Raw genomic sequence first — 13,514 nt, 5'->3', positions numbered from 1 at the left:
GCTTTAGAGGGTCAGCTCACCAGCAGACCCTTACCTACAATCTTTTAGAGGGTCAGCTCAGGAAAAGTGTGTGGTTTCTGTCTGTGAGTGATTAAGTTAGCCCATTGCGTTTGGTAATTGTATTTTGTTGATTGCGTCTCAGACAATGCCAGTGTGTTAGTTAATTGCATCTCAGACAATGCCAGTGTGTTAGTTAATTGCGTCTCAGACAATGCTCATTGTATTTTGTTGATTGCGTTACAGACAGAGGAAAGGGGGTTTTGTGTACAATTGCTGGGAAGGTGTTAATACTGTAAATGCATGTGATTGGCTGTTTTACAAAACCCTGTGGGTGGCAACCTTGTTGGAAGATGTGTATAAATCAATGGTGTGTGTTCAAATAAAGAGTTCCTATTTTACATTCAACATAGAGCCTCCTCTCATGTGTATGGGGATTGCTATATGTGTATACTCCCCTGGCTATTACTCCTAGCTCTTGTAAGAGCTGTTCCTGGTTCCTGTGGTGGTATCGGTGTCGAGCGGAGTGCTTGGAGTCCTCGGGAGGCACTGGGAGCATCTATCAACAGAGGTACCCGATCGGGGTGCTAGGAGATCCTTTACAACATCACCAACTCTTCCAAAACCAAATGAAGCTATCAACCGCATAGCCAGAAGGGTGAGGTCAGACTACAGGTCCTTCTAAAAAAAAATTGCATATTGTGATAAAGTTCATTATTTTCTGTAATGTACTGATAAACATTAGACTTTCATATATTTTAGATTCATTACACACCAACTGAAGTAGTTCAAGCCTTTTATTGTTTTAATATTGATGATTTTGGCATACAGCTCATGAAAACCCCAAATTCCTATCTAAAAAAATTACCATATCATGAAAAGGTTCTCTAAACGAGCTATTAACCTAATCATCTGAATCAACTAATTAACTCTAAACACCTGCAAAAGATTCCTGAGGCTTTTAAAAACTCCCAGCCTGGTTCATTACTCAAAACCGCAATCATGGGTAAGACTGCCGACCTGACTGCTGTCCAGAAGGCCATCATTGACACCCTCAAGCAAGAGGGTAAGACACAGAAAGAAATTTCTGAACGAATAGGCTGTTCCCAGAGTGCTGTATCAAGGCACCTCAGTGGGAAGTCTGTGGGAAGGAAAAAGTGTGGCAGAAAACGCTGCACAACGAGAAGAGGTGACCGGACCCTGAGGAAGATTGTGGAGAAGGACCGATTCTAGACCTTGGGGGACCTGCGGAAGCAGTGGACTGAGTCTGGAGTAGAAACATCCAGAGCCACCGTGTACAGGCGTGTGCAGGAAATGGGCTACAGGTGCCGCATTCCCCAGGTCAAGCCACTTTTGAACCAGAAACAGCGGCAGAAGCGCCTGACCTGGGCTACAGAGAAGCAGCACTGGACTGTTGCTCAGTGGTCCAAAGTACTTTTTTCGATTGAAAGAAAATTTTGCATGACATTCGGAAATCAAGGTGCCAGAGTCTGGAGGAAGACTGGGGAGAGGTAAAATGCCAAAATGCCTGAAGTCCAGTGTCAAGTACCCACAGTCAGTGATGGTCTGGGGTGCCATGTCAGCTGCTGGTGTTGGTCCACTGTGTTTTATCAAGGGCAGGGTCAATGCAGCTAGCTATCAGGAGATTTTGGAGCACTTCATGCTTCCATCTGCTGAAAAGCTTTATGGAGATGAAGATTTCATTTTTCAGCACGACCTGGCACCTGCTCACAGTGCCAAAACCACTGGTAAATGGTTTACTGACCATGGTATTACTGTGCTCAATTGGCCTGCCAACTCTCCTGACCTGAACCCCATAGAGAATCTGTGGGATATTGGGAAGAGAAAGTTGAGAGACGCAAGACCCAACACTCTGGATGAGCTTAAGGCCGCTATCAAAGCATCCTGGGCCTCCATAACACCTCAGCAGTGCCACAGGCTGATTGCCTCCATGCCACGCCGCATTGAAGCAGTCATTTCTGCAAAAGGATTCCCGACCAAGTATTGAGTGCATAACTGAACATACTTATTTGACGGTTGACTTTTTTTGTATTAAAAATACTTTTTTATTGGTCGGATGAAATATGCTAATTTTTTTAGATAGGAAATTTGGGTTTTCATGAGCTGTATGCCAAAATCAGCAATATTAAAACAATAAAAGGCTTGAACTACTTCAGTTGGTGTGTAATGAATCTAAAATATATGAAAGTCTAATGTTTATCAGTACATTACAGAAAATAATGAACTTTATCACAATATGCAAATTTTTTTAGAAGGACCTGTATATAGGAGAGGAGTAATGACCACTAAGCTATACTCGAAACAAGGGGGGTGGTTATTAACAACAACAACACTGAAGCAAAAGTAACCAAAGAGGCTGTTAGATCCCTTCACGTGTAGCCAGTCTCTTAGATCTTCTGACATCTGTCACGGGCGGAACTGTGACAGAACCCCCCCTTCTACGGGTGACCTCCGGGCACTCAGGGCCGACCTTATCAGGATGAGCTCTGTGAAAGGCTTTCACTAGACGATTAGCATTAACATCGGCCGCTGGAACCCACATCCTCGCCTCCGGTCGTTAACCTTTCCAGGGAACGAGATACTGGAGTGATCTACGGAGAACTCGGGAGTCCACAATCCTGTTGATCTGAAATTCTAAATTGCCGTCCACCATGACAGGAGCGGGAGGTTAGGAGGACGGCTCAACAGGTTCGACACATTTCTTCTAACAATGACTTATGAAATACATTATGAATTTTCAAAGCCTGAGGAAGTTTAAGACGGAAGTGTCACGGTAGGTAAGATAAGGGCAGGAAACGGCAAAGCAAACAAAACAACTAACTAGGCCCCTAAATCTAGGGAACAAAGGGGTCACCTCCTAGCAATCCCTAAAAGACTTTCCCAACGCTGCTTTGCCCATGTGCATATCTTGATGGTAGATATGCACATGCCCACGTACCTAAGCTGAAACACACTGGACCAAACCCTCAGCAGTAGGGAAAAGGGAAAGAGACTACCAGTTCCTTCAACCACCGAAGGAGCTAGCATCACTCTAGGGGCCTAGTAAAAACAGACACAGAAGGTAAAAGGGAAAAGGACTTATCATTAGATGAGTTGGAGCAGACAATCCACCAAAACTTCCAGCACACAAACAAGGAAGAACTATAACCCGCAAAGGCTATAGGGAGAGGGAGGAATAAATAGCCTCCCCAATGACCAAACGAACCACACCTAATAGGAGGTGGGATTCTGTTCAAACCCAAAACAAACTGTCAGATCGAGTCACGTGCAGCAACTCTGACAAATCGTCTCAGAACACCCACAGGGCGGGGCGTGACAGGAAGGCTACAGGGTTAATAATGACAGTGATCTTATATGGACCAATAAATCTTGGGCCCAACTTCCAAGAAGGTATCTTAAGCTTAATGTTTCTTGTGGATAGCCACAAAGAATCACCCACTCTCAGGTCCGGACCATTCATACATCTCCTGTCAGCCACACTGTTTATACCTGTTGCCCATCTTTTTCAGGTTATTTTGACTTTTCCGCCAAATCGAAGACAAAGAAGAGGAAAATCGTTCCTCCTCAGGAATACCGGAAGACTGAGAACCAGAAAATGTGCCAAACTGTGTATGGAACCCATATGCCCCCAAAAAACATCAACTTATCGGTGGAATCCTGTCTACGGTAATTAATGGCAAATTCAGCTAACAACAAAAATGAAGACCACTCCTCCTGGTTCTCCGAAATAAAACAGAGTCTCCAGATTCTGTTTAGTGCGATCCGTCTGTCTGTTTGACTGAGGATGAAAAGCCTAAGAGAAGGACAATTGTACCCCCAGTCGAGTACAGAACGCTTTCCAGAATCTGGAAACAAACCGAGTCCCCCGATCAGACACCACATCAGAGGGAATGCCATGTAGTTTCACGATGTTATCGACACCTGTGCAAGAGTTTTGGCATTAGGTAGAGCTGATAATGCTATAAAGTGCACCATTTTACTAAAACGATTAACTACCACCAGAATGTTTTTTTCCAGAAGAATTCGGTAAATCCGTGAAAAAATCCATGGACAAATGAGTCCAAGGTCTGGACAGGATGGGTAACGGAATAAGAGATCCGGAAGGCCGAGTATGTGTCGCCTTAGCACGTGCACAGGTACTACAGGGTGACACATAGTCCTCAACACACTTATGCAACCCCGGCCACCAAAATCTACAAAAGATGAGATCGACAGTGGATCTGCTCCCAGGGTGTCCAGAAAGCACCGTACAGTGATGTTCCTCGAATACCTTGTGACGTAATTCCGAAGGAACAAACAACTTCCCCGGAGGACACGAGTCTGGTGCATCTTCCTGGGCTTTTAACACCTTTGCCTCAAGGTCAGGATATAGGGCGGATATAACTACCCCTTCAGACAAGATAGGACTGGGATCTTTAGAATCATCCCCCCCAGGAAAGCTGCACGACAAAGCATCCGCCTTGATGTTCTTAACACCAGGGCGGTAGGTGACAATGAAGTTAAATCTGGTGAAAAACAACGACCATCTGGCCTGTCTTGGGTTTAGTCGTTTAGCCGACTCCAGGTAAGCCAGATTTTTGTGATCAGTAATCACTGTAATAGGATGAATTGCTCCTTCCAACTAATGACGCCATTCCTCAAAAGCCCACTTAATGGCCAGCAACTCTCTATTACCCACGTCATAATTTCTTTCAGCGGCCGAGAGTGTTTTAGAGAAGAAAGCACATGGGCACCATTTAATAGGTTAAGGACCCTGCGACAAAACTGCTCCTACCCCTGCCTTGGATGCGTCAACCTCTACAATGAATGGCTGTGACACGTCCGGTTGTACCTGAATAGGGGCTGAAGCAAAACACTCCTTCACTGCAGAAAAGACTTGTAATGCCGCATCAGACCAAACAGAGATATAAGAACCCTTCCTAGTCATGTCTGTTAAAGGTTTAACCACAGTGGAATAGTTCAAGATGAATTTACAGTAGTGGTGAACCCCATAAGCGCTTTCAGATTTTGGGGTCAATCCCAGTCCAACAAATCACGGACCTTCTTGGGATCCATACGAAAGCCTGAGGATGAGAGTAAGGGTCCATTCACAAGTCTGTAGTGTATTGCGTATCCGCAATACACCCGGCCGGCACCCCCCATAGAACCCCATAGAACTGCCTATTCTTGTCCGCAATTGCGGACAAGAATAGGGCATGTTCTGTTTTTTTGCAGTGCCACTGCCGGAAGTTCGGGGCCGCGCTCCGGAAATGCGGATGCGGAGAGCACATAGCAAAAGTAACCAAAGAGGCTGTTACATCCCTTCACGTGTAGCCAGTCTCTTCGATCTTTTGACATCTGTCATGGGCGGCACCATGACAGCTGCACTATCTTTGGCACTTTTTGTCTATTTTTATGGACCCAATTTAAATAAAGGACCCTTGAAGGACATGCTGCTGTCGATCTTGCTTGGACCATTCATGGAGCAACCGCTGTGGATCCATGGTTTCTGACAAGCTGAGGTATTCCTGAGGGAGTCTAGAGGGAACGTTGGTGCTGCTTTCACTCTACATTTCTACTATCCTGAGGATAGGTCATCAATAGAAAAAGACCGGACAACCCCTTTAACACTGCAGCAATGCAGGTACTGATATCACAGATAGGGGCACATTTACAAAGTAAAAAAAAATAAATCTATATTGTAAACCAGTGGTTATTATCATTTAGGATAAGGCGACCTTGGATGCAACCAAAGATCTCTGCTGCATCGCAAGTAATGTAAGTGAATGGGGCTGTGGTGTGACCTGCAAGTGGCAGTGACCTGACTGTCGCTGGATTTTTACGACTGTCAGGTCTTGGCATCTTGTGTGACTCCATGCACTGACGTTACTTGAGATACAGCCTGTGGTACACAGTGATCTTTACTTGTAGCCCCAATCTTAGGAACCTAAAAGGTAGTAACAGGTTCCCTTTAAGTGACCCTCCAGAATGAAAAGCACCAGTCAGGGTGGACCAGGGGCAGTACTTGCTTTGGGCTATGGCAACGGGACAACCTTATCTGACGTGTTTAGTTCTGAAAGGGATTTTTCATAATCTTACTTTTGATGCATCACAGATTAGACATATATTATACAAGCCTCATCTCTTGTGGAATGCAGTACCTTGCATTAACATATCTCACACCCTCTGCCAGTCCTGGACACAATAGCAGCCTGCCTGAACAAAGGCTATTTAACATCTCACCTCACATACAATGATAGAAAACTATGATAACCTATTCAACTTATTAGCATGTAGAGAAAAACCTGTTCAATGTAAAATAACCCTTTTCATGTATTGTATATAGCAGATACCAGTATTGGTTAGCAAAGTTTCAACTGTATCTTGACAAACATGTTTCCCAAGGCCTGCTAAGGGCTCTTTCACACTTGCGTTGTTCTTTTCCAGCATAGAGTTCCGTCGTCGGGGCTCTATGCCGGAAGAATCCTGATCAGTTTTATCCCAATGCATTCTGAATGGAGAGAAATCCGTTCAGGATGCATCAGGATGTCTTCAGTTCAGGACCGGAACGTTTTTTGGCCGGAGAAAATTTTTGCTCCGGCCAAAAGTCCTGAACACTTGCCGCAAGGCCGGATCCGGAATTAATGCCCCTTGAAAGGCATTAATCCGGATCCGGCCTTAAGCTAAACGTCGTTTCGGTGCATTGCCCGATCCGACGTTTAGCTTTTTCTGAATGGTTACCATGGCTGCCGGGACGCTAAAGTCCTGGCAGCCATGGTAAAGTGTAGTGGGGAGCAGTATACTTACCGTCCGTGCGGCTCCCGGGGCGCTCCAGAGTGACGTCAGGGTGCCCCCACGCGCATGGATGACGTGATCACATGGCACATCATCCACGCGCATGGGGTGCTCTGACGTCATTCTGGAGCGCCCCGGGAGCCGCACGGACGGTAAGTATACTGCTCCCCCGCTCCCCACTACTAGTATGGCAACCAGGACTTTAATAGCGTCCTGGCTGCCATGGTAACACTGAACGCATTTTGAAGACGGACCCGTCTTCAAATGCTTTCAGTTCACTTGCGTTTTTCCGGATCCGGCGTGTAATTCCGGCAAGTGGAGTACACGCCGGATCCGGACAACGCAAGTGTGAAAGAGCCCTAAGAACTACCAGGATTGTTCCAATTGGATCTTGAGAGACAATATGCGCCCACCCCCAAAAAACCATATAAGTATGTGCTGGGAAATAAAGATTTCAGATATTTGACAACCTAAGTTGAGTCTGGGCTGTCGTATCTCCTGATCAGAAGCAAATGGGATATTCATTGCACAGGGAAATATTCACGGGTTGGAGGTCTGATGCCTCATCATATAACAATCATAAACCTGCCTGAGAAAAACCGCTAACAAGTTCTTTTTTTTCACAATCACTTTAATATTCACTATGGCAAATGCAGAGGGCGCTTGTGTAAGGACAGTATATGAGCCCCTCGGTCACCCAGTAACTCATTGCAGACCACCATACATGCAGTCTAATAGACAATGAAAAGCTGGTAGCTGCTTTTGATGTGGCATTGGATCTCCTTACCTACTGGTCCACTAACAGCTGCACTGGTTGCATGTAGGATATGTCCGGCCCTGTGTTCTGATCCAAGCAAACCATCTTATATACAGTACAGGTTATAGAGACCCAACAGCACATTGGCCATGCATGCGTTTGACTGACACATGTATGACTGGCATTAGACTGGTGGCCAGAATGTCAACTACAATGACACATAAAGTGGTACCAGCCATATAATTGTCCCCATACAGTTTGTGCCAATATACGGTACATGTTAGCACCTACATATACAAAAGTGTCAGTCCTATTAGTGCCTATACTGTAGTGCCGGCTATGTTTCAGCATCCAGACCTGTGGTAGCCATAGAAGTGCCATACTAATGTACCAGCCATTTATTAGTGCTGATACTGTAATACCAGCCCATAGTAAAGCCCATAACCTATTTGCCTGCCATTTCAGTCCCCATGAAGTTGTAACAGTGCTAGAATCCATATATCAGTAGCGCTATCCAATTATGGCAGATATATATTATCTCCTCTCTAAATGTGCCAGCCTCAGCAATGAGTATGTGCCATGCAGGAATCAGTCAAAACTAGGCCATGTATCCGAGGGCTTACTATAGTTATTGCCCCCAGTAGGGTGAACATCATAATACTTGTGATCTTGAGCAAAAAATTGTAACGCCGCAGAACATACCAATTTGCAAGAAACCAATGACATCTGAGGCGTTAACCTTTAAGAAACCGGTGACATCACAAGCCTATCACTTGCAAGAGACCAGTGACATCACACAGCCACTGCATTGTCAAGGAACTTGTGACATCACAGACACTTGAGCAGATCCGTTCACCAGAAAGTAGAAATAACACAAAGGCCTGAGTTTCAGAAATGTAATAGGATAAAAAAAAAATACGCGATGAGGCATTTCACAGTATGACATCATAAAACACAAAATTGTATATACAGGTTTTTAAAACAGATTTCATAAAAGTGCTAAAATGGTGCATCTGGATTTAGCAGCTTTCGTCGTGACTCCTTCATGCCGGGTTTGTCTTTACCATGTGGTTGTCCTTTGTTCTTTGTGATTATATCAGTGCTGTGCCCATAATCCACGGATTGCAGCGGCACCACGTAGAACTTTAATGGCTCCAGACGGAAATCAGGTTGTTTCCTGGCTGGTTCTGAAGTGCTTAGTCCAGTGTGATCCATTGTCAGACGTCATCGGGCCAGGTATACTGTGGGGTTGTGGACAGTTGAGGGCGAGGAGGACGGGTGGGTGGCACCGGTCTAGCGGGGGGCACTGGTGGTCTGTTATATCAAGACAAAAAAAGTATTCGAATTTGCTTGCAAAGTCACAATGAATTCGATAGGCTGATAAATACATAATCCTAAATCTGCAGGGTCTGTTCTCAATTTTCAGGCAGCACCGGCAAATTTAGTCTGTTCCGGGTTGAAAATGGAAAAGGCTTATGTAATCGCCACCCATAAGTGGATAGTCCAGTTGAATTTGGGGGCATTCCTATAGGAATGCCCCAAATTTACAAGCTACAATGTTGGAAAGTGTGCAAATATAAAGCCGTTTGCACCTCACCCCCAGCATACCCCATTCTTAACCTTAATCTGCCCGAATGGGCCATTAAATTAGGTCGCTGATTGTTGGGAGTCATCAAAGTATGCTCCCAGAAACCCCCTCAGAGTTTTCCCCTGGCACAGTGGGTCTTCCATACACATGGTGTGCCTGGTACTGAAAATCATCTGAACGGGGGTCAGACACATAGGTGGACATATAGCCTGCTAAGTCCCACAAGAGTCCAAGGAGGGCAGGGACTTCCCTAAATGTCCTGTGTCTGCGCTTGTGCTGACTGCTTTCAGCACATGCACAGTGGAAGACAGGAGCACCATCTTGGAAAGGCTATGGACACCAGCACCTATTTATAACTCTACCCATGGGCAACTCTATGCGGCCTGAGGTATGCCCGGAGACCAGTTAGCAACTTCTTATGTCACTGCACACCACTGTATGGCATAGATTGTAAGCTCTTGCGAGCAGGGCCCTCATTCCTCTTGTTTTAATTGTTGACCTGTTTGCTGCTGTTTGTATTTGAACCGCCTGATTGTAAAGTGCTTCAGAATATGTTAGCGCTATATCAATAAAGATTATGGTTATTATTTAATAACCTTTTCTAACATATCATCCAATGGGCACCTCTGAATGAGATCGGAAGCATATAGAGTGACGAAAGGCACCCATAAAGATCTAAATCTGTGTACTCAAAGGTTGTGCGGAAAATAATACCGCCATGTGAGTGAGACCTCTGTGTATTTCAAGGAGGGATCCTCAAGAACATTTAATGCATATTCTTGCCATGTCTTAATTTGGCTATTGTCACAACAAGAACATCATAAGGGGCTTGAGGTGCCCCATGGGCTGCTCCATAATTTGCCGAAAACTGTTCATTTCTGAGCGAAAAGATAATAGCAAGAAGCAGTAATAACTTAAATGTGACAAACCTTCGAGGAACGTTATGCGATATAGTGAAGACATCAGAAAAGGTCCTGTCCTGTAAAACCAGAAAGCATTATAGAAAGGTGAGATCATAAATTACATTTACTCCGCTGCACAGTATACCCATCTGCCCGTACTGGGGTAAAGCAGCAATGGCATTAAAGAGGTTCTCGGGTCCAATAATTCATTTTTTTTATCTGTTTTCAGTATTCTAAACGCTGCATACAGTTGCAAGAAAAATTATGTGAACCCTTTGGAATGATATGTATTTCTGCACAAATTGGTCATAAAATGTGATCTGATCTTCATCTAAGTCACAACAATAGACAATCACAGTCTGCTTAAACTAATAACACACAAAGAATCAAATGTTACCATGTTTTTATTGAACACACCATGTAAACATTCACAGTGCAGGTGGAAAAAGTATGTTAACCCCTAGACCAGTGATGGCGAACCTATGGCATGGGTGCCAGAGGCGGCACTCAGAGTCCTCTCTCTGGGCACCCGCACCGTGGAAAAAGTATTTGGTGTATACCAATATGCCTCAGACTTTTCCTGCCATTCATCAGCGCAGGGCGCACTATGAACAGCACAGGAAGCACATTGAATGCAGGCAGGCTATTATAGCTAAAAGAAAAAGTACATAGAAGATATACTATATTGGGCTGTAGTGTTCAGGTTACATTTCCGTGTTGGCACTTTGTGATAAATAAGTGGGTTTTGGGTTGCAGTTTGGGCACTCGGTCTCTAACAGGTTCACCATCACTGCCCTAGACTAATGACATCTACAAGAGCTAATTGGAGTGAGGTGTCAGCCAACTGGAGTCTAATCAATGAGATGAGATTGGAGGTGTTGGTTACAGCTGCCCTGCCCTATAAAAAACACACACCAGTTCTGGGTTTGCTTTTCACAAGAAGCATTGCCTGACGTGAATGATGCCTCGCACAAAAGAGCTCTCAGAAGACCTACGATTAAGAATTGTTGACTTGAATAAAGCTGGAAAGGGTTATAAAAGTATCTAAAAAAAACCTTGCTGTTCACCGGTCCGCAGTAAGACAAATTGTCTATAGATGGAGAAAGTTCAGCACTGCTGCTACTCTCCCTAGGAGTGGCCGTCCTGTAAAGATGACTGCAAGAGCACAGCGCAGACTGCTCAATGAGGTGAAGAAGAATCCTAGAGTGTCAGCTAAAGACTTACAAAAGACTCTGGCATATGCTAACATCCCTGTTAGAAAATCTACGATACGTAAAACACTAAACAAGAATTGATTTCATGGGAGGATACCACAGAGGAAGCCACTGCTGTCCAAAAGTCCAAAAAAAACATTGCTGCACGTTTACAGTTTGCACAAGAGCACCTGGATGTTCCACAGCAGTACTGGCAAAATATTCTGTAGACAAATGAAACCAAAGTTGAGTGGTTTGGAAGAAACACACAACACTATGTGTGGAGAAAAAGAGGCACAGCACACCAACATCAAACCCTCATCCCAACTGTGAAGTATGGTGGTGGGGGCATCATGGTTTGGGGCTGCTTTGCTGCATCAGGGTCTGGACGCATTGCTATCATTGAAGGAAAAATGAATTCCCAAGTTTATCAAGACATTTTGCAGGAGAACTTAAGGCCATCTGTCCACCAGATAAAGCTCAACAGAAGATGGGTGTTGCAACAGGACAACAACCCAAAGCATAGAAGTAAATCGACAACAGAATGGCTTAAACAGAAGAAAATACGCCTTCTGGAGTGGCCCAGTCAGAGTCCTGACCTCAACCCAATTGAGATGCTGTGGCATGACCTCAAGAAAGCGATTCACACCAGACATCCCAAGAATATTGCTGAACTGAAACAGTTCTGTAAAGAGGTATGGTCAAGAATTACTCCTGACCGTTGTGCACGTCTGATCTGCAACTGCAGGAAACGTTTGGTTGAAGTTATTGCTGACAAAGGAGGTTCAACCAGTTATTAAATCCAAGGGTTCACATACTTTTTCCACCTGCACTGTGAATGTTTACATGGTGTGTTCAATAAAAACATGGTAACATTTAATTCTTTGTGTGTTATTCGTTTAAGCAGACTGTGATTGTCTATTGTTGTGACTTAGATGAAGATCTAATTTTATGACCAATTTGTGCAGAAATCCATATCATTCCAAAGGGTTCACATACTTTTTCTTGCAACTGTACTTTCACTTAATATACCTTGTTTTCATGTCAGCACTTTCCTTCCCCTGTTGTCAGCATCAGTTCTTCTAGGTGGGATGTCTACATGCAGAACTTCCTGTTTTCCTCAGCTTCCGGCTGGGTTTGCTAACCAATCCCAGCAATGCTTTGCTCTGTCCACTAGGCTTGTTCCTCCTAACTAGTGCAGAGGGGAGGTGTAGGGTGGGTTGACTGCTGCAGAGGGCACAGTGTGGCGGAAGGAGCGAGTTCTGGTACACACTGTTGTATATCGCCAGGTCTGCCTATTTAGACTCCAGCCATATCTACTTCTGTGTGGTTATGTATGTACATATACAAGTAGCAGTCAGGCATGATTTACCTGGTTCCTTGGCAAGTTGCCGGCAGTGTTCGAATTGGCATAGGCATTCTGGTTGCGATTGGCATAATTGTTCTGCTCTTGTCTTTGTTCGTTTCCTCCTCTGTTCATAAAAGAAGGTTTTAATAGGAAAAACATGGAATAAATGGAATATTGTCAAGTTGCTGTCAAATCATGGGCAGGCATAGCAATATGTACAGGATGCATAGGGTACATAAACGGGCTCTCTCATCTAAAAAGCAAATTCTGACTGTTTATTAGATTCCATACAAGGGGATGAATTCATACATTTCATGGATCTTAAAAGGGTTTCCCATCTTAGATATTTATGGCATACCAACAGGACAAGAGGCACCAGTTGGGATTGGTGTGGATCCCTGAAGACCCTCTGAAAATAGGTGTGGGGCCTAAATCAGACATTGATGGCAGAGCTTCAGTGAAGGGACCAGGGAAACAGACAATGTTGTTAGAAATAATCCCTAAGACCGTATAGCTCTAGAACGGGGTCCTCCTAACCCAATTTCACAGTTCTATAGGTCCCGTACAAGTGAATGGGACTTTCGGAAACAGTGTGGCACAGCCAACTCGGCTGTTTCCATAGTCCTGACCACCTTTGGCAGCCCCACCAGTGGGAAAGAGGTCAGAGGGCTTATTTTGAGATGGGAATATCCCTTTAATTACTGGTAGACTGTCAGAGAGACACAGAGGGGCATTCAAGAGCAAGGGACCTATGCATGGTTCTTTCACGAGGTCCACGTCTGTCTGTTACTGCCTGTAGCTGTCATTATGGTTGATTAGACAATTTGTGGCGCTATTGCAACCAGCCGGATTGCTGCTCCGATGATTCTTCTGCTTTCTGTGACACTGTCATAATGGCTGCCTGCAGCTGCCACTAGGGGGAGCTGATCAGATA

General features: G+C 44.6%; 1 protein-coding gene across 2 annotated transcripts in view; it reads right to left on the bottom strand.

Annotated features, from left to right (window-relative positions):
• Positions 1-8,437: 8,437 nt before the first annotated feature.
• Positions 8,438-13,514, bottom strand: part of LOC122942311 (disintegrin and metalloproteinase domain-containing protein 9-like) — a 68,558-nt gene continuing 63,481 nt past the window's right edge. For both annotated transcript variants that reach the window (XM_044299855.1, XM_044299856.1), the window contains exons 20-22: positions 12,605-12,704; positions 10,067-10,116; positions 8,438-8,863 (exon numbers count right to left, since the gene is read on the bottom strand). In XM_044299855.1, the coding sequence (XP_044155790.1) occupies positions 8,767-8,863; positions 10,067-10,116; positions 12,605-12,704 (247 nt within the window). In that variant the 3' untranslated portion in view covers positions 8,438-8,766. The remainder of the gene's footprint in view (positions 8,864-10,066; positions 10,117-12,604; positions 12,705-13,514) is intronic.

This window comes from Bufo gargarizans, chromosome 6 (genome assembly GCF_014858855.1).
Source record: "Bufo gargarizans isolate SCDJY-AF-19 chromosome 6, ASM1485885v1, whole genome shotgun sequence".
In the NCBI taxonomy this organism is placed as follows: domain Eukaryota; kingdom Metazoa; phylum Chordata; class Amphibia; order Anura; family Bufonidae; genus Bufo; species Bufo gargarizans.
The sequence above is the reverse complement of the archived record's forward strand: the minus strand, read 5'-3'. Positions and strand labels throughout refer to the sequence as shown.